General features: G+C 39.6%; 4 protein-coding genes across 17 annotated transcripts in view; 3 read left to right on the top strand and 1 right to left on the bottom strand.

Annotated features, from left to right (window-relative positions):
- Positions 1–489: 489 nt before the first annotated feature.
- On the top strand, positions 490–4,284 carry Tdrd3 (Tudor domain containing 3). Of its 4 annotated transcripts, none has more exons than XM_011632373.2 (11): positions 490–909; positions 1,073–1,157; positions 1,267–1,466; positions 1,544–1,691; positions 1,802–2,035; positions 2,113–2,246; positions 2,326–2,568; positions 2,653–3,289; positions 3,354–3,467; positions 3,536–3,632; positions 3,742–4,284. In XM_011632373.2, the coding sequence occupies exons 1-11, from the start codon at positions 884–886 to the stop codon at positions 3,912–3,914; spliced, it is 2,091 nt and encodes a 696-aa protein (XP_011630675.2). In that variant the 5' UTR covers positions 490–883; the 3' UTR covers positions 3,915–4,284. The 4 variants fall into 4 exon arrangements, with proteins under 4 accessions (XP_011630675.2, XP_011630674.2, XP_088931875.1 ...); XM_011632372.2 differs by having other exon boundaries at positions 491–909; positions 3,739–4,284; XM_089075749.1 differs by having other exon boundaries at positions 491–909; positions 3,542–3,632.
- A 403-nt stretch (positions 4,285–4,687) lies between these two features.
- Positions 4,688–5,709, top strand: LOC105422841 (uncharacterized). Its single transcript, XM_011632379.3, has 2 exons — positions 4,688–4,953; positions 5,081–5,709. Exons 1-2 carry the CDS (start codon positions 4,889–4,891, stop codon positions 5,361–5,363), a joined length of 348 nt encoding a protein of 115 aa, XP_011630681.1. The 5' UTR covers positions 4,688–4,888; the 3' UTR covers positions 5,364–5,709.
- On the bottom strand, positions 5,463–10,322 carry LOC105422839 (apoptosis-inducing factor 3). 4 transcript variants are annotated; one of them, XM_011632378.3, is made up of 7 exons: positions 10,030–10,322; positions 7,535–7,827; positions 7,112–7,448; positions 6,657–7,007; positions 6,372–6,577; positions 6,065–6,281; positions 5,463–5,951 (listed from the first exon to the last, which is right to left on the bottom strand). In XM_011632378.3, exons 1-7 carry the CDS (start codon positions 10,091–10,093, stop codon positions 5,692–5,694), a joined length of 1,728 nt encoding a protein of 575 aa, XP_011630680.2. In that variant the 5' UTR covers positions 10,094–10,322; the 3' UTR covers positions 5,463–5,691. The 4 variants fall into 4 exon arrangements, with proteins under 4 accessions (XP_011630680.2, XP_011630677.2, XP_011630678.2 ...); XM_011632375.3 differs by lacking the exon at positions 10,030–10,322 and adding an exon at positions 9,180–9,373; XM_011632376.3 differs by lacking the exon at positions 10,030–10,322 and adding an exon at positions 8,253–8,668.
- A 3,801-nt stretch (positions 10,323–14,123) lies between these two features.
- LOC105422932 (cell adhesion molecule Dscam2) overlaps positions 14,124–21,046 on the top strand; it is an 80,377-nt gene continuing 73,454 nt past the window's right edge. For 5 of the 8 annotated variants that reach the window (XM_089075236.1, XM_089075254.1, XM_089075268.1 and 2 more), the window contains exon 1: positions 14,188–14,738. In XM_089075236.1, coding sequence (XP_088931362.1) covers positions 14,579–14,738 — 160 coding nt within the window. In that variant the 5' untranslated portion in view covers positions 14,188–14,578. Of the gene's footprint in view, positions 14,739–21,046 lie in introns of all 8 variants that reach the window. The other 3 variants (XM_089075265.1, XM_089075277.1, XM_089075244.1) reach the window with 2 other exon arrangements.

The following is a 21,046-nucleotide window of genomic DNA, read 5'->3' on the forward strand; positions in this document are numbered from 1 at the left end:
AAATAAATATATCCATTACGAAATATAATATGATTTTTGCCAGTTGCTCTGTACGATTAAATCTTTAAATAATAAATTTCACAAAACATTGTATGTATGAATATTATTGTCAAATATCAAAATATTAAATTAATGAAATGACGACAAAAAATTCAAAAAGTTCGAAATATGATCAATTTCATCCGGATATTGCAGAATAAATGCAATATCACGAGAATCATATTAATATTTAATTAAAAAAAAGCAATTGTTTATTCAAAATCATATAATTAAAATTTATTATCCATTTGCATAGTAAATTTCGAATATACAAATTTTATAAAACACATACATCACTTATTATATTATTTAATACTTCTCATGTCATTATTGTCGCACTATTTTCATATTTTTATTATTAATAATTTAAAACCGCTTTGCGCGTGGCTGCTGAAGCATTGGCATGGAAGGCGCACCCGGTTGCTCGGTCGGTTATTTTTACGACTATGGCTGGAACACACACGCTCGCACCGAGTATGCAAGATGGCGACGAGTGTTTTCAGATTGAATAGGTGCGGTTCCTACGTTTGAGTGTTTTGTTGATCGCCGCACCGGTGCGATTCTGTCTCAAGCCGTGCCTGCGGAAACCGCAGCTCGACGAGATTCGAAGTGCTCGAACGGCCGAATCGTCGTGATCTCCGAGGGCTCGATTTTTTCCTCCGACGATCCGCCGTATCGCACCTTGAAACGCGTGTCAGCTGTCAGATGTTTGTATACGCGCGGTCGCGTGCGACGAGTTGCACATTCACGTACGGCACGTAATAAAGAGACGGTGGCTGCGTCGATTCAATGAGACGCGAGCGAATTTTCCTTGTCGAACAGAGAGCGAGAATTCTGTACGGACATGGAGAGTTTGGAGGCATTGGGATGGTGAGTAGAGTGTACTCGTTTACTCTTGTTCTGATGTTCTAGAAGAAAGGATTTATTTGTCTCTACGCGAGTGATTCACGATCGCTTGAAGTTCAATAATCGCAGCTGTTGTTTATATTAATTTGTGTATATTTATTTGTGCGTATTGTCCCTCTTTTATTAGGTATTTGTCTGATCATGGTTATAATATAGCAACCGATTCGGGTAACGTGACGGATATGCAGAAGATAGTAAAACGACTGCTAGACGTATGTATTGCGTGATTTTTTTTTTTTTATAAACAAGCTATTGGGCTTTGCAGCATAAGGAGTTAATTGAAAGACACGAGTGAAAGAGAAAAGATTAAATTATTTACAGCTCGACTTGAGAGAGATTGGCAGTGGAAATGGAGATATCAGTCAGGGTAATATTGTGCTACAAATACAAAAAATACGTAACGTGTCTGCACCCAAAGGAAATGAGGAATCGAAGGCAGCCCCTCGAATGTTAAAATTATCGTTGACAGATGGAAAAAATAATTTTCAAGCCTTAGAAGTTGAACATATATCGACTTTAAGGTAAGGGATTGGATTGTGTCTGTTATATTATTTTTCCAGTTTTTTTTTTATCTAATCATTTATTTTATATGTTATAGTTTAAATACGCCACCTGGTACAAAGATATTAATAAAGTCAGGAACTTTACCTGTGTCGCACGGTCTTCTTTTATTGAGACCATCTCATTTAGTTTCTGTACTTGGAGGAAAAGTTGCCAATTTAGTGGAAAAGTGGGAATTAAATAAGGTAAACTGCAGTTTCTTTAAAAAGATATTAGTATTGTACTATACTATTTTACTTTGATATTAATAAGTAATCTTGATGTAGGTAAACATATAGGACTGTTTTTGTTACAGAAATTGGCTTCACACACTCGAGTAAGATCTGCTGAAGAAGGTGGACCACCACCATGGATTCCATTTGGTAAAAAAATAATAAAAGTTTCAGAACAAGATAAGAACTTCAAAGCTTTAGTGGAAAAAGAAAAGCCTAATAAGGAGAATACAGAATTCGAGGCTCAACGTAAGGATGCAATAGCAGAAGCTGCCAAGCAGGGCAGTAAGAAAGTATTTGGCGGTGGAAATAAACAGGTTTGATTTTTTTTATTTTCTCTTATAAAATATTTTATGGATATCTAAAATCTAATTTATACATATTTTTTTCTTAGTTATTAGATCACAGCGTACAAAAAATTGTAGACCATGGATTTACCATAGAGCAAGCGGAATATGCTTTGAGAGTTAACAGAAATAATGTAGATAAAGCTCTGAGAAGCCTGCAAAGGACCGATAGCAAACACAAGTAAGGGAATTTATTTTATTTATTTTCATTATTTTACGTCATTGTACTTAGTTAATATCGTATTATAATTTTATTGCAGTAACACTAAAGAATCTCGAGAACTGCGAGAACCACGTGGTAAACGAGAGAAGAAAACCGAGGAGAGTAAACCTAGTAGCGGAAAAATATCCCTATTCGATTTTCTCGAAGATAAACTACCTGTGCAACCAGAGAGCGTCGAAACAACCAATTCGTCGCAAAACAACTACGTGCAAAATAATGAAAGCAATCAAGATCGTTTCGAATCGAGAGGTACCGATACACAAAGTGGAAGAGGTGGACGGTATGTAATTATCTAAAGAATCATGAAATATTTAACAAAACATTGTAGTAGCCCTTATTTATATTATTTGTTTTTGCCTGATAGAAATCAAAAAGGTGGCCGTAGTTATCAACCTCCTCCGAGATATTCAGAGGAACATAAAAATAGTAAACGAACGAACAACAGTAATTCCAACATGTACTCGCAATATAATGGCGCTAGTCACGCACAGCAGAACAAACCACCACGGTTTCAACGTAACCAGGAACCTCAGTATCAGTATCAGCACGATGGCGGCAGAGAAGCGTATCAGAAATCTTCTCAGCCGAATGATTACAGAAATATGTTTGCTCAGTCGCGTGTTAGTAATGCAAACGCCAGCGATAGTGGTAATGATAACTATAACAAGATTCAAGCTGAGTTACAAGGAAAGAATCTCGGTAGCAGAAATTATAATCACCTCGAGTCCGAGACGAGAAATAGGCATTCTTATGATGCTTCTTATAATAGGCATAATCGAGTGCAACAAAACGGAACCCCTAAAGTATATTCATCTAATGCAAATGAACAAAATTTTAAGAATCAACCTAGATATCAGTCAAATAGTAACATTGGGAATAAGATGTCCATGAATTCCAATATACATAAAAGTGAAAATAATTACAGTAGTCACAACGTCAACAATACGTGGGTATGGCGAGTAGGTGACAAATGTATGGCTAAGTACTGGGAGGATAATAGGGTATGTATTATCTTTGTTTTTATACATTAGGCATTATTTAAATATTTCTGTATGTAATTTACAGTATTACAATGCCGAAGTCACTGGGGTATCTGAGAGGACTTGCGTAGTGCAATTTAAGGGATTTGAAAACTATGAGGAAGTGCTCCAGGTGGATTGTATACCAATAACAGATGACGTATGTAAAATAACATGAAATTGTAATGTCTTTGTTGCCGATATTTCATCGGTTAATTATCGTGATAATTTCAGATTCAGGATCAGGTTTCGGATACAAGGCGGCAGGATCAGCGTTTTAACAATCGACAGCCGCGTTACGATCAGAGTCACAATTACATAAATGGTAGATGATTGATAATTCATTTTCAGATATTAAATTTTATAATCATATTCCTTGTTAATGTGTAAGACATTTCGATATTAATTTTATTTCAAAAAAATGATTGCAGCAGGCATGGAATTTCGACGAGGTGGAAGCGGTGCCGTTGGTGGGAATAAGGGATACAATAAAAAACGAAATCAACAACGGAGCACGCAACCGATTTATCAACCGCCAGCGCAAAGAGGCCACAATTCTCTGCCAGTTAATAATCAAAATAATATTCAACATAATTCTTTTCTTTAATGTAATTCTAGTCTCTTTAGTAAAAGAAGGAAATTCAGATCGTGCTAAATATTAAGGCAATTACATTCGCTATTGAGGATTAATCTAACAGGTTGCCACACTAATCCGGAGAGTTTAGATACCATTGATATTAATAGGCAGCGAGTTGTGTGCCAGTTTTTATTTATGAAATGCGCAACGACTCGAGCTAAAAAGCAAGTTGGTTTTTCACGAAAGGAAAGAATTAGGGAACTCTTATTGTAAAATATCGACTGTGTTCTTGAAATATTATACTATTTGTATTGTAGAAAAATTGGTTCTTACTACTGCAGAGCAGGGCAATATCTGTACCTCGTCCACTTTAGCTATATAATACAGTTATAATGAAATCCTTGCTCGTATCATCCTTTGATTCATCCTTCGAAAGTTGGGATGAAAAATAACGTGATAAAAAATAACGTGAATTTAAATCCTAAATAAAAAACGGAAAGAATGAGATATGAAAATAATTTATTTTGATTAACAATCATTCATTTATTATAAATTCTTTTTAAATGATATTTTGGACAATAGAATTAGAAGTTATACAAATTTCTAAAAGAATATTTGTTTACTACATATTAAATCAATTATCAATTAATTATTATCAAACTAAAAATAAATTGAAAAATTAATTCTTTTTCTCATATGCGACAATTTATCAAAAGTAAGATGATATTCTGAAAACTTAATTATTTATTAGATCAAGTTTCATTTCTAATAAACTAGCATTTTTTAATTCCTCGATCGCATTTGCGTATTGCGATCGATTTTCATTGCATTGTGGGTAATATAAGGCTAGAAGGATCTAACTTTCTTATATATAACCTTAACTGTATTCTAACCAAAAAGCAGAGAGTTGCTGAAGTGTTGTCTGAAAACATAACTCATATCTACGGATAACAAAAATTTAAAATATTTTCACAATTTTCTCATAATATAGAATTTGATTTACAATGCGACTTGGGTCGGTTCTGCTAGCCTACAAATATTTCAATAAAATACCGTATAGATACAGAGGGTAAGTGCTTATATGAAAACTAATTTTTTTCATTATTTTATTATTATTAACGAATTATGAGTAACAATATTGCTCCTTCGTTATATGTTCATTTATGTAATTTTTTATAAATTTTTCCTTCACGCAGGAAAAATCGTAAAGTTAACAAACCGAGTCTGCATGATTTATTAAAGATGAAGATGGACTTTGAGAGAGAAGAGCGAAACATGTTGATTCTACGGCATCCTTATCTTACGCCTGAACAATCTTCCGGTCACATGAAAGCTTTAAGAAAGGAAGAAGCTTTGAAGGGGAAGAAACAGGAAACATATACAGCAAAGATGATCCGACTTAGATACGAAAACTTCCAAAAAGAAATTACTATTGCCGAACGTCTAAGCCATTTGAGAGTTACAGAAGGATGGGACTGAAAACTTTCTATGGCCATGAGTAATTCTGTTTTGTTGAGTAATTCTGTTTACATGAGTAATTCTCTTTTAGACTTTAGATTTCTGTAAATTAAATTAATGTTGGATCCAAGAATGTTATTTAATTTTCTTTCTTCTTTTTGATAATATTTTAAATCAGTATAATATTGAATATATTACATATATTATTTCTTAATATAAAGATTGTATCATAAAATATATTACAAGTTTAAGTACACAAAGAATCTATAAAGTAAAAGTTGAAATGAATACTGTGACATTGTTCTGAGGCATTAAACTATATTACTTGTACAAAACAATTAAAGTCGCATCAAACATTAACCAAAAAGCTCGCTTGAAATCGGACTACCATGTCTTTTGGCTTATTTCTCATCCAACCAAATGGGTCTGTATTAATTTCTTCTTCTGTTAATACTTTTCCCTCGTAAAGCAGATTAGCAAAATCTGCTACCACAGGATCGGCATTGACACTGCCAATTCCTATTACTTTGCCATCTTTAAGATAATAAGCGAAGAATTCCAGTTTATCGAGGGAGCCATGAATCTTTATGCTAGTAGGTTTTCCGTAGCCTGAAAATAAATGATAAAAATTACTTATCAAGAAAATCATTAAATTTTATTGAAATTTATTTTTATATTAACCATTTTATGAAATTCGTTTTTATATTAATGCGAAAAATTACCTGCATATCGATAATTTTTATTCAGTAAGTTCGTCGAAAAGAATGGCACAGTCTTCAAAGCAGTTTCTTTACCGCATATGTTTAGAGCTGCAACTTTGCCATGATAATGAGCTAAAGAAAAATGACCTATCGCAGCTAATGTATCGTCAGATCCAAATATTGGCGCGTAAGCTATGTCACCTCCAGCATATATATTTTCTACATTTGTCCTTAGGTACTATAATACAATTAATATCCAATTATTAAAATATGAAATGATATAATCAAACTAGAATATATCAACTAGAATATATTTGGAATATTATACCTTATTTACTGGTATAGAACCATTGTCTTTCATTTGAACAGACGATTTCTTTATCCAATCTGTATAGAAAGTGGATCCTATTCCAATGATAGCTATATCCGCTGGCAGAATTTGACCATCCATAAGTTCGACTTTAGCTAAAACATTTTCTTCATTCTCTTTTGGAATAAATTGCTTGATGTTGTTTTGAAAAATAAACTTCACATCTAGAAACAATAATTACGATTACTTCTATTACCATGAAAGCTTGCCTAATGTATGCTAATGCATGCATGACTTTGTTACCTTTTGCCTCGTACTGTTGTCTAATTATATTACCGATGTCTGCACCAAATATCCCTTTGAGAGGCACAATATTGCGTCCTATTATCGTGATAGATGCACATTTATCGATACAATAAGCTGCGGCTTCCATGGCGATAAAACTTAATCCTAGTACAACTACATGCTTTTCTGGAGACAGGATGGCATTTACGCCTTGTGAATCGGTGTAATCTCGTAGGACAAAAATATTTGATAAATTTGCTCCAGGCACACTCGGCATCTTTGGCTTACTGCCTGTGCACATAAATAAATAATCGTACTTCAAGTTCTCATTATTACTCAGTTTGACGATATTCTGAGTAGTGTCTAGATCTGTAACAGATAAAATAAAATGAAAATAATGTGAGACTGTATGACTTAAGTAATAAGTATACATAGTAATAAGTATATATTGAGGTCGAGACTTATTTTTTTACCTGTCGCTTCTATCCCAAGTTTTGTCTCGATCTTGTGGTCGTTGTAAAATGTAGGTGGTCGTAATACTGCCTTTTGAACATCAAAATTTAATATTTTAGATACTTTTATTCGATCGTATGGTACCACATTCTCTCTGCAGACCATAACAATGCGTCCTGTAAAGCCCTCCTGTCGCAGACTTTCCGCACAGGTCGCACCCGCTGGTCCACCGCCGACTATTACAACTGTTTTCGTATTTTCAGGATCACGTGTAGACATAGCTTTGCTGCGTTTGTTAACATCTAGATCTTTGCATTTCGCTCTTACGTGGACGAGGCCGGCTTCATCTATGCGAACCTATCAAAGTGATACACGACATATTGAACAAATGTGTAATTTAAAGGCACGGAACAAAACTTTAATGAGTTCAGTAAATGAGATACCTTGTAGCATGGTAAAGAGTCCAAGCCTGGATAATCTTCAATGTCTCCAGTTTTAATGTTGAAACAAGCGCCATGCCACGGACATCTCACTCGTCCTTCTCCCAACGCACCAGTGTGTAAGAGAGCTCCATAATGCGTGCATTTGGTACCAATCGCGTGTAACTCTCCTTTTTGTTTCACCAGCAAAATTTTCCTTTTGTTACCTCCAAGGGACAGCAGTTTCATTTCATTTTCGTTGATATCTTCCTGCTTGCACACCACATCCTCGATATAATCATGTTGTTCTAAAGAGCCTGAAGCAATTCAGTTATTTTTAGTATTAATTTACAACAATTTTCATTATAAATATATATTTTAGAGAGGTGTATGGCAACAGGTGATTCAGAAATATAATACAGCAAATTATTTTAAATATTCGCGTGAGATATTTTCTGCTATATTGTGTTTACTATAATTTCCTTTCTCTTTGCTGTTATGTGATATTCAATTTTGATATAATCAAAACAGAGATGAAAAGGGTTATAGAAGTTATAAAATAGTACAAATCTAAGTCATAATTTAGTCATAATTTTAAATCTCTGTATAAAGATAAAAGCGAAAACAGAAATGATACTCTTTAACTGTACATCTAATGCGAGGTAATGCAAAAGAACAATAGAGATTCACTCAAATTCTTTGTGTTGTCTTCATAGCAGCCTGTAAATAATAAAATAGTCACCATGACAGGTGGTACCTTCGGTCAGTCGCATCATCAGGTATCTCCATAGTAAAATAAAAATCCTCGACAAAGATGCATATAACAAATGATGACCAGCATCGATTATGTAACGCAGCATACGATCGATACAATAAACATAAGGAAATATCAAAGAAAAGAGCGGGGAATTCCACCTATCTCTCGTTATCTCGTACGTGCATCAGTAGTCGTACTACTTCAGCGGGTTATCAGCGACTTAATGAGTAACGATCATCGGTGATAATTCCCTTAGGTTTCCCAGATTGCCCAGTAAGACAAACGTGTGAAGCAACAGCTTCGTCAGAGGATAATCGGACTTCCTCGCTTCGTCGTATTTTCGCATTGCGTCGACGCAACGCGACTCGCACGTGACATAGACATCTCGCATCGCTCGATATATTCCGAAATAAAAAAAAAACAAATAAAAAAACATTATAGATAGATATCGACACAGGAAATAAGAATAAAAGCTAATTATCCTAATAATTAGTAGATGAGGAAAAAACATATATAAAAAATTCATGGAAGTCATCAGATATAAGAAATGTCGACGTCTATTTATTCCGCGTTGCATACGTATCGATCGCTTTTTATTCGAGCGAAATGCAACGCGAACGAGTTTCCGCCGCCTTTTTTGCGACCGACGACCGCTTCGCGTTTCCACTTTTAGACGGCGCGGTATCGGAAAGTGAAACGTAACTTGTTACACAGGCCCGTCCATAGAAACCGACGTACGATTCTTTGCTCCATTCGTATTTCCTTATAGCTATAACCTCCACGAAGGAAGCGTGTATTTTTATGCCGATCGACGAGCGATCGCTTCGACGTGCATTGCTATTTTAATAACGACGAAAATATTCTCTTCGCTTATATTGTATTCGCGTGCCCAAAAATGTGACGAAGGCCTACCCTGGAAACGACACGAAAATGATATGTCCGTCAAGGCGAAGGTCCACCTTCGTCCAAGAGCGATTGTCCTGATAAACCGCAGCATCGATCCTCGTACAGCACTGTCGGAGCAATTCGATCGTTGAGTTTGTCCTCGTGCCACATAGCACAACATACGCTTTTTTCATTATTTGCTGGTCACCCTAATACTATACAGCATAATTGTGTAACTGAATGAAATTGTACGCTTCTTGCAAGAATGCAAAAAAAAAATTAGGAGGACTCTCGAAATTAAAAAAAAAAAAGACGCTCGAATCGATAATCGCAAGTTGAAGCGGGGAAAGAGAAAGAGAAAGAGAAAAAGATGAAAAGAGAAAGGAAAATAACTAAATGAGAAGTCGATTACAAAGTTTTTTTTGAATTTGTTAAAATGAAAAATGTTTCATATAATTTATATAAAACATGTACATGGATTTGATATGAAATTCATGTAAAATTTTCGTGTTCTCTTATCGAGAAATTTAAATAGTTATTAAGACAGTTCTAAGTGCGATGAAATTTTAATGACAGTACCAACAGCAGATGTAAATTCTAAGAATGTTTGGTTATCACAAAAGTAGATTACATACATTTTTTTTCATATTCAAGATATTACATTATATTACGTAAGAAAATGTATTCAGATTTTTCCAGTTTTTTTTTTTTTACTCTCACGAAATTCCAAATTCCTCCAAATTTTCTCAGAATTTAGATATACAGTAGGAGCATAATGTTGCGACGTATAGAAACGATAGAGGCCAGAGTTTTGTCGCAGAGTTTACAGATTCTCGCAATCTTTTTCACAGTTAGTTTTTCTAGGCGAGGTACACACCTGTTGCGGCGGATCTGTCCCGGCTCGAGCTTCTTCGGAAGGTTTTGCAATGACTCGCGCCCATGCTGTCAACTGTCCGCGAACTGTCAGCGAGACTGCGAGCCGAGCCGCAAAGAGAGGAGAGGCCGCGTACTTGCGGTGTAATCTTACGGTTTGACCACAGTCATCCGTCTTACTGTGCGCTCCTATCCTCGTGATCTACATTCGGGGGACCTCGAGATACTTTGCGCCGGCGTTTAAATCCTCATTAAAGACTTTCACATAGCGATCGAGTTACGCGTACACCAAGCACTCGCTCGGTATCCGCCCCCGCTCTCCTTCTCTCTCTCTCTCTCTCTTCTCCCTTCTCCCTCTGCTCGATTGTCCCGAAAATCGAGACTTTACGCGAGAAATAGAAGTATTCGAACGAAGTATTCGAACGAATTCGGATCGTTCTTAAAGTGGCTCAAGGAATCGCGGCGATAAGATTACCGTGACTCATTCCGTTACGACGTACTTATTGTTGAAGGCGAAGAGAATATTTCGCTCGAGTGACCAGAATTATTTATATTTGGGAAGTTGTGAGCTTTGAGTCCGCAGACGCAGCGCGAACTTTATTATTTTTTTTTTTTTTTTTTTTTTTTTTATGGGAAAGGGATGTCAATTATGGACTATGCATTTTCCGGGGAAGTTTTCTTTAAGTTCTAAAGGGAATACGAGTAATATAGATTTTATATGTGTCTTATCTCCGAAGTAGCTAATAAGACGTTCTCTTTTTTTATGTTTTGATAATCTGTTGGGAAGCCATGGATAATTAAGTCTTCTAGATAATTAAAATAAAAATGGGAAAAATAGCACGAAATTGCGGTCGGTGATTTTGGAATTTGCGCAGCAAGAATACGCTTTTATCGTCCGCTATCAATTGCAAATATTAAAAATACGGTCGAAACGAGAAGCTGAGACCAACAAGGCACGGAAGGTAAAAAGAAGTACGTAGATAATTCTTGTTATCAACCGCAATACTTCGAAATTCCGAAGTAGTCGTATTGAGATCCGTCAGATGTCGAGAGAATTCGATTTCCGCAGGGACGACTGATCCGCACAGTCGTTTGGGCTTAGCGAACCCATGGACCTGAGCTTAAAAGCTTTGTGTTCACGATGTTAGAAATCGGTCCGAGATCTCGGATGAAAAAAAAATTGACCAATCATATTGATCAATTGGCGGAAATAGTCACTGCAATTGGTCAATTTTTTTCTCTATTCGAAAGCTCGGCTCGATTTCTAGCATCGTGAATACAAAGCTTAACACATCACACTGCGATTACATAACACATTTATACATTTATATGCACATATACTCGTCAAGAGCGGACCTGAACTCCAGAAAAAAATATTTTTTCTTTATTTTTCTAGAATTCTGGATTATCTTAATTTGATTTAAAAGTCTTGATTTTAATTTGATTAAAAAATTTTTTAACTAAATTTTTTATCAAAAATTCTACGTGTATTTTATTTATTTATATTTTACTTAATTTATGTAATTTATTATAAGTTATAATATATATACATAATCGATCAATATTAATAAAAAAAGATCAAAAATGTGTAATAGAATTATGTCTATCGGGTCCTCTTTGAATCATCGGGTCTGTACATACATATACATATATAAATATTTTTGCGAGCAATCTGGAAACATTCAAAGAAATTTGGAATAAAAGTAAGATAAATATTTGATGAAGCAGGATAGGGAAAATTACAGCTGATTTTTATTTTATATTCTTTTGAAAGAAGATTCATTTACTTCGTACAAAGATTTACACTACACAGTTTTCTCAACATTTATTTGAAGGCAAACCCTCCTTTTATTAGACTCTGATTTTATTGTACTCCCCCGAGCTCTTTTCACCTCGAAAGATAAATGACGTAAAAACGAATGCGAAAATAAGTGAATAATAGGAATAAATGAATCGTATAATGAGCGCAGAGATTGAATATTGAATACGAGAAACGGAAAACGAAATAAAAAAAAAAAAACACTAGACATTCTTTTTAAAATATAAATTAAATATTTATTTCACTTTTTTACAATTTACACGAAAAATATTAGATGTCTGTCTTTGGAAAAGTATAAGCATAAAGAATTAAAAAAAAAAAAAATAAAAATGATACAACGTTTCAACTTCATGTATTAAGATACTTGGATTGTCGTGTATATTACATGCATCGTGGAAGCTTGAAGATATCTTTCTAATAATAGTCAATGGCTGCCATTGTCCGCCAAGTATTCCGCAAGATGAAACAAGTTTCAAACATGTTTTTCCAGAATTAAGTATCAATTTAGACGTCCTTTTCCCGGCTATATCATCTGAATTGTAAATTTGTTTAGAAACGAGCACTTGATATAGTTCCACTTAAACAGGATGCACTTAAAGAATTCACATCCACCTTGAGGTTATTTCCTTTTTCTCCGGCGAATAAAATCGATCGAAATTGCGCGAAGAGTCGGGGGTTCGTGGAGAAAATTAAAAGCGACCGTTGCACGTCGCTGCGAGAGTGCACATCAAAGCGAAATGCGTGCGCACGTCATAGGTTTCTTGTGCCTCGGTAAAAAAGGCAATTACACCGCGACGAAATAAAGAGACACATCCGCGCTTCTTTTCCTTCCGGTTCGCTTGGAATTCGTTTCAATCTCCACAGCGGGGATAATACGGTTGATTTCTCGCGCGATTTCTCGCCGGCCGGCCGGCCATACGGGGGTGAAAAACCGCGCGCGGGGGCCGTTCGCGAGATTCAAATTAGTAGCCGTTAAAGCCCCCGAAAGAGACATTGGATTCAACGATGCATGAAAAACGGGACAGAGCGCGCGCGGGGCACACACGTAACATAGGGGTAGTAAGAGTAAACGGCTACGTGCGCTGCACGGCTATTTAATTTGTGCCCGGCGGCGACGGCGGCGGCGGCGGGGAAGCGACGGTGATGGCAGCCGGAGGGGGCGGTGACGATAGTGGCGTAAGGTTACCTCTCGCTCTTTGAGGTCGGTGGTTGATGGCGATCGGTCACTCCGCGCCGCACCACTGCTGGCCGACGATGCGGGCTTGGCGTACGCACTGAAGGAACGCAACTCTCGAGCGGAACGGAGACCATCCTGGGGTAGGTTGGGGAGACCGGTGGAAAGAGATTAGAGGACGATGGTGGTCTCGCGTGCGAGGCGGCGACTCGATGTACATCATCTGCACCCCTTTCAGTACGCCTCTTTCTGACGTTCCCCCGGAAGGATCGCACGTTTTGTTCGCGCAGCACGCGTGTTTACGTGACGCTGCTTGCGTCAGCTATTGGATACTTGCGAGAGCTATCTTTTATATCCCTAGGGGAGAGAACGTGATACAATAAAATGGAAGATGAACAATAACCATTAAATATTTGTAAATAATTTTTATTAATGTTTTACGGAGAATTTTTTACGAGAAAGTGTGATGAATTGAGAGATGGATAATCTTCGTTTTTCCATTGCGGAATTACAGTTTTTATGTGGAAAAATGAATATTCTAGTAGTTTACGTTTCATTGTTTCATTGTTCATCTAGTAGCATATGTTTCATGTACCATCTATACATTTAAATTTCATTAGAATCGCAATTTTGAAATCTGATAGTATTTGGATTATTCGTGATTGGATTTTAGTATCTAACAGTATCTAGCTTCAGATAGTTTTCTTTGCCAAAATTACACTTGTTGTTGCAATCAATTACAATTAATTACATCTCATAATAATTAATCTGTAAGCAATTATAAAACAAGATTTTCTTTCGTTTAATTTGAAGACTTGTTTTATTTCGCTTTACTCGTTGTTACTTCAATGAAGGGCGTCGAAAGGATTATTAGATGCACACTGTTCTTCTAACGATCTCCAACATCGCATCTCGTTTCCGGCGAAGCTGTAGCGTGATACGGGCATTAGGCTACGTGCAATTTCTCCTGCAATTTCTCCGTGTCTTCGGGGATCGGAGTATGCGTCGCCGTCGGTATACGGACCGGAGCCTGCCGCGGGCGTAGCGCGAAGGGGATGATTCCGAGCGCGTGCCGAGGGTGGCCGGTCGGCACCGAGCACCGTCGAGCGTGTCCGAGGTCGGTCGAATCGCGGAACCGAGGGAACTTAGCGCGCAGCTCGAAGGACCCGGTTTAGTCTATCTCCTGGCGCTAGACGCGACGAGTGCCGAGAGGGGTTGCGGCGCACCGAGGCAGAGGGGTTGCGCGCGTGGTTGTACGTCATCTCGCTCCTGATCCTACACCTCTTACATACACACGTACACGCATACGCGCACACCACGCATACGCGTTCACCACGTCTTTCAGAGATCCTATATCCCCCTACCTACCGGAACTTGTCAGACTTCGCGCCACCCTTATGTTTATACCGATACACAGTTGGAAGCCGGACAGGTGAACTCACTGCCCCGATCTCCCCACGATGAAACGGGAGTGGTAGGTCCTTCTCGCTCTCGTCGTTATCCATCCACCTGTCCATCTGCCTGTCCTCTGGTCTCTCGCGAAATTTTCCAAGGAACTCGATGACGACGGCACCGCCGGCAGGAATGGACGCGAGATCGCAAAAGAGACAGCTCGTCAGGCATCGGCCATGCACCACGTATCGGTCGACCCACCACGTGGATCGTGGTCTCGTGCTCTCATCGCTGGTACCGTTCGCGCTTCTCCTCGTCCTCGGGATTGGTAAGTCGTTTCTTGATCATACGCACTCGTCACTTCCGTCTCGATCATCGCGCGTCACACTTTTGCTGATATTACTACGGCGAACTGCGATGAACAATTAATTCTTAGAAAAACAAATATAGAATATAGAATCATTTTATGATCTACTGCAGGGGAGTCTTTTTTCTTCTGGGAAATCTTAATTTCCCAGAAAAAAATAAGACAAATGCTTTTAGCCGTTTCGTGTCTCTAGTACGTAAGTACGTCTCTTCCATCTTTTTTATATATTTCTGTTAGAAACATGGGAAAAATAGTTATATTCAAGCAACTTTTTAATTATACAAATGATTAAATCCATATCATTATTAAGCGTATAATTATTTTTGAAAACAACGAATACAGTGTTTCATTGTCATGTTAAGCAGATGTATCACTGTTAAGCTTCATGTTAATCATTTGTGAATGCAACGAAGTTTACTGTTTCGACGGCTCTTCCTCTGTCTCTCTCTCTCTCTCTCTCTCTCTCTCTCTCTCTCTCTCTTTCTCGCTCAAGCAAGCATAGCGTCGGATTACCGAGATTCGTGATTCGTAACACGTTTTGTGAGGTATACCTCGAGTTACAGTTTTAATAAGACACATGGGACGATAGTTCTACACGTTTCGTAGCCAATGTTGCTTCGCACAAATTTTCAGCTTTGCAACTTATCGGCTCTGTAACGTGCTCGGCACAATCGCTCATCGTAATCGCGAATATATTTTATTTAAAACAATATTCGTCAAGTCCATCTCTACACTGTGTTACGTTGCTGCGTGTGTATATAGTTTTTTTTCCTGTTGTATAACCACTGTTTGCGCAGTCCCTCTCTTTTCCGCGTTAAAACTACGATATGTGTTAATCTACTATTGGATAGAGTTTCTGAAAACATATAGAAAAAGATCGATGCAGCAGAATGTGTGTGTGTGTGTGTGTGTGTGTGGGGTTGCTCTCCCGCGGAGAATTCAATTCTGCCAGAAATATCTTGTACGAGAGCAGATATTGATCTTACGGAGCGGAAGATAGCCGCCGGTGATAGCGATCGCGTAAACTGAGTCGCAACGTCGTTTAACAAAGTGGGAACGACAATATTCGCGCTTGAGGATAATCGCGCGCCGCAATGTAACACGAGAATCGCGAACCGCGGGTCGTCGAGAGATCGGCGAAGAGGAGGTTACCGCAACAAAATCCATTTCCGCCATTCCCCCCGCCGCCATTGAAACTCAATGTTGTCCGAGCTGCAAAGCCAGAATAACAAGTGTCTTATTACGCGCATCATTGATCGCGGAATTCGCTCGTGAACGACGTCAATGTGTTTAATAAAATCGAGAGAACGTACAAACCGTCGGGATACTCCACTAGCGGCTGCTTTGAACAGATTGGAAATTTTTGAGTAAACTTCTGCGAAACTTTGCGTTGTAATTTTAAAGCGCTATTTTTGTATTTAACGATTTTATTGCTAAATTTATTTTATTCATTATTTGTTTTATTTATTGCCCTCTTTATATTAATATCCAACGCGTAACAAGTTGCGTAGGAGGATAATGATAATTGCCTCGTCCTTAGCATGACACAAGAGAAATTTACCATCGATCCGATTAACAGGCAAGTTAGCAGGCATGGGGGAGAGTAAAGAGCACTTCTGAAATGCATCAGCTATGGAGGGTACTATCTATAACGGCGCGCTAATCGGTCAAGTGCCTTTGGTCGTGGGGTAATAATTGGCGGATGCGTATAATCAATTATGTTAGCGCGAATATTGCGATGTTGAGCGATTTTACGTATATTGTCGTTAGCGCGAAAACACTTTTCACACCGCGATCGTGATCGCTCCGCGCAACTTCTGTCAATATCAATTTCGCCAACGGCAGCGAGGCGAGAAGAAAATTTTATTATTTCTTGGAACGTGGATAGAGAGAGAGAGAGAGAGAGAGAGAGAGAGAGAGAGCGCATATACGTATCGTATTTCACGTAGTGAGAAAATTTATGCCGCGTTAAATTTATATATTATATACATACATACATCCCCCGGAAACGCTACTTGTCAAGTTATACGTTCCGTCTGTGGAGTTACGCGTCGCAAATTTTCGAAATTCCCCGCAGTGATCAGAGTTTTCGCGAAATACATATTTCGTACGGTCATATCGATGAAAACACGAAAAACTTATCTCGCGGGGATCTTAAAGTATTCACGCTCGAAACGAGAACTTGGTGACGTGGTGTATACAATATTTTTTTTTTTCTTTTTTTTCTTTTTATTTCTTTTTGATAGAAAGGAGGGGAATGTCGAAATAAGTCGGGACTCGGAGAAAGTAATAAGGAATGAAGCCCTCGGATTGAATTTTGTTTCTTTGATCCGTTTCCCCTCGTGATGTACTGGTTTATCCTTATCGGGAGCACGCTGTCGCATAAATCAAAGTGTTTATTCAGTAGTCACGTAGGGAGTTGGGTGGAGAATGTGAGATGGTGGAGCGTGCTCCTGGCTAATAATCTACGACGTGCCCGCTTTCCTGACCCATACTTGATAAATATTGCAGCAGTACACTTTTGTCCATTTTCCCTCTCTCCTTCTCTTCTCTCTTTTTTTTCGGAGAAATATCCGGGCGTAAGTCATATCTCTCGGAGTTTAGCTTTTTAAACTCAACTTGGACATTATCCGACCTCGGAATTATCCGACGTTTCCCCCGGGAGGGGAGGAGGGAAGGAGGGAAGGGATAAATAATGAGACTTCGATATTTGAGAAATCTCGAGCGAAAATGGCCGCCCTTTCTCGTAACGAGCGGATACATGGCTTCGTCTCGCAAACTATATCAAAGCGGCGCACCACAAAAGACCTTTTTGAGAAGCGGATTCCTCGGGCGAAGTTTAATCCGTCAATCCGTGAATAAGCTCGAGAGCGGCGTTTAGTTTCTCGGCGAAACTTTTACGTAACGTACATTAAATTAGCTTCTGCCGAGGATAAGATTATAAGCTGTATCGGCATAAAGAGAGGCGTAACCCTCGCCCTTCCTCAACCCTCCCCCACGTCACGTCACCGGCCAAGAAAGATAATTCGACACAATGTTTAATTACGGTATGTAATTAATGGTGCACCTAGGGAGGATAATTCGCGAACGTCCGACCGCTATCCATTCAACCGCTGAGTAATCCTTCGGACCACAATGGATCTACGACACGGAATGCGCCAAACCGTCGCTTACACGGGTCAATTTATCGCTTCTCTCGGACGGCAGGACAAGACATGCCTTTCGGGATGCCATAAACGTTTGCCCGTAACAGCGCAATGATTTTAAATCTCCGAGTCGCCACGTCATACCGCGGTCGCGGGGATCGATGGTGAATTGAAGAAATAGCCAGAGATTTCCTTTGCCTTTCTGAATAAAAGATAATCTATCGATTCGACTCTATTAATCCGATTATCTGATCATTAATAACATAATAATTGTCTCTCCTCCCAAAAAAGTAACTGTATTTATGATTTTTAATTAACTTAAAAATTGATCACGATCGCAATTAATTACGACGGTCATCGATCATTGATAATCGGATATCCAGAATAATGCAGCGATTCTTTCGCGTGAAAGAATTATTAAGGGTTGAGGAATTTTTTCGAGGTCCCGAAACTTCTTTACAATTTAACTTGAAAATCACGCGGCGGTCGCCGCGGCGGATAATCTTAATGATCGGATTCCGGTCGATCCGAGCGGTTTCAAGAAAGCAGAATGTCGCGTATCACGTCGAGGGGATTCGCCGGTGAATAGTCGCCGCGTGTGGTCAGCCGTTCCATTCCTCCCCCTCCCCCCCTGCCTTCCCTGCCCCCCTTCCTATTAATCGGAAAAGTGCACAAAGACCGGCGCACACGGCCGCCTGTTGAATTTGCCTCGGTATATATACCTGTCGATACGCGCTGCTTGCCACTGCGAAGCGCAATGTGGAATTGAAAATAACGCTATCGGAGCGCTATCGGACCGCTATCGGAACGGTATCTAATCGGAAAGCAATTATGAACCGTTGGGTTTAAGCCAGTGGTACGCCGTATATGCGTCATAATCATCGCAGTTGTTGTAGCTCTGCCATCATTCTCGATACCACCTCCTCCCTCCCCCCCCCCTCTCCGTCTATCCCGAGCTCCCGGTGCTCCGATTTACGCTAAATTCGTTCGATAAAATATGGAACGCACGAAACGATGAAGACCCTCTCTCGCTCCCTCCCTTCTCTCCCCTCCCGATGACAGCCAGTTTAATTAAATTTCACGTTCGATGAACTTTTTAGCATTCGCGATTTCAAGTTTTTTTAATTTCACTTTGCATCACGTAAAACAGATTGCGTATGCGTGTGTATGTGGAAAAAAAATCTAGCGGTATGATAAAACTAGATTTACATATATGTAGAAATCTATTATATATCACGTGAAAAAAAGCGAAGAATGGAATTGCAATAATCGTCGAAATCTTATGGGGACCTTTCTGTTTACGCGTGTGTCACGATGAGTTACGATCCGACTCGCCCCTTCTCAGGTCTTTTGCTTCTTAGACTCGGTCGCACCGACGTTAATTTGGCTTTAGGCGAGACTTAAACATCTGTCTTTATCTTTCTCTCTAAATAAAGACAGACTTTTATTTAAGTTTGCTTAAAGCCAAAATAATATTGATGCAACCGGACCGTAATAGTGAGCCGTATTTTGCATTACACGAAGAAAGAGGGAGAAAGAGAAGCGCGCAGAGAAGTAAAAAAAAAAAAAAAAAAAAAACGAGATAAACGAGAACAGGAGAGAAAGAAGGAAGAAACGTAGAGAGTCGTAGTTCCTGTAATACAGATATCTCTCCTCCGCTTCTTTTTCTCGCCGATGCCATCCGTGGAAGCGCGCGGCTGTCATCGGCAGTATTTAGTTTAGGAATAACGGAGCCCGCGGGGAGACTGAGCTCGGAATAAAGACGAGTAGATGGAGGGTGGTTAAAGAAGGAGCTTGATATCACTCGGGGGAAGAGGGGGGCGGGGGAAAGGTGAATGAGGAACGGCGAACTTAGAAGAGCTTGTGAACGCTCGTCGGCTCCGGGTCACCGCCGTCATACCGCCACAATACAACCCTATCAGGCCGCGGCTGAAACCGCCCCTAGTGGAGCCTCACCGGTTTCATTCTTCTGCATCTACCCTCTCTCCTTTCCACGCCCGCCATCGCGACTTCGACCTGCTGCTCGTTTCAGCGCTCGTTTCCACCGGCGTCTCTCGTTTCTCAGTCTTTTCGCCGGTGCACCGCGGCCTATAACGAGGGGTGCAAGACGTTACGCTTCTGCTCTCTTTTCCTTCCTCCCCCCTCCCAACTCTCTCGGCCCCGTCGCCGTTGCCCTCTCATATTCCGTCTTTTATTTCTTCCCTCGGCGTCCTTCTTCTTGCCGCGCGCGCGCGCACGTCCGCTGACTTGATCTTTTCTCCTTTCTTTCTCCTCACCGCCATTTCCTACTCTGCACCATGGGAATAAATGAGGAGCACACGTCAAAGCAAGAAAAAAGAAGATGCCTTTCTTGTTGTAAGCTCGAGCGTACTGGCGCTGGGTTGCCATGTTTTTCTACGGTGCCGTCTTCTTACGATGTAGACGTCTTCGCGGGTGGTTTCGCCCCCGCGTCTTCCTCCCCCCGCGCTCGCTTCATGGTTTCCCAATGAGGTGATTTCGCCGAGTTTCGGTTCGTCGACCGGTCGAGATTAAACGTTTCTCCGCGGAATATCATACTTTGAAAAATAAATGTTAAATAATTTATATATTTTTTTTACGTCGTCCTCCGGTGTCTAGATCGTGCGCGCGTGATGCTTCGTATCTAAATTTATAATTGCGGAATAGAATTGACGGAGTCAATTCAAAATCTGCGGCGCCAACTCGCGTGCGACACGGGCGTTCTATACGTACACGATGATTAAGGAAGGCACGTCGAGGCGGAAGCGCGCGAGATACGTCGTTTATCTGTGCTTCGTTTAGTTTCACATTTTCTGCGAAGCGAGCGAAATTTTCCGACGTTCCTGCTGAATCGTCCTCCGATACGAGGATGTCGTCTCCGGAACGTTCAATTCCCTACGTGACTGTCGTGCATATCGCGCACTTCTGACGCATGTCCTTGCAGTAGTTTGAGTCGATGATGTAGTCAGACCGTACCAGCGACGAGATGAAACTTCGCATAGTTCTCCGCGTGCAATAGTCGAGATCATAGTTAATATGCGGTAATGCGACAAACTCAAATCAATCAGGCACGTCGCGAAGTTTGTGAAATAGAAATATCCCGCAATCGGTCGTTGCAAATTATTC

This window comes from Pogonomyrmex barbatus, unplaced genomic scaffold (genome assembly GCF_055798465.1).
Source record: "Pogonomyrmex barbatus isolate J1 unplaced genomic scaffold, ASM5579846v1 scaffold1, whole genome shotgun sequence".
In the NCBI taxonomy this organism is placed as follows: Eukaryota; Metazoa; Arthropoda; class Insecta; order Hymenoptera; family Formicidae; genus Pogonomyrmex; species Pogonomyrmex barbatus.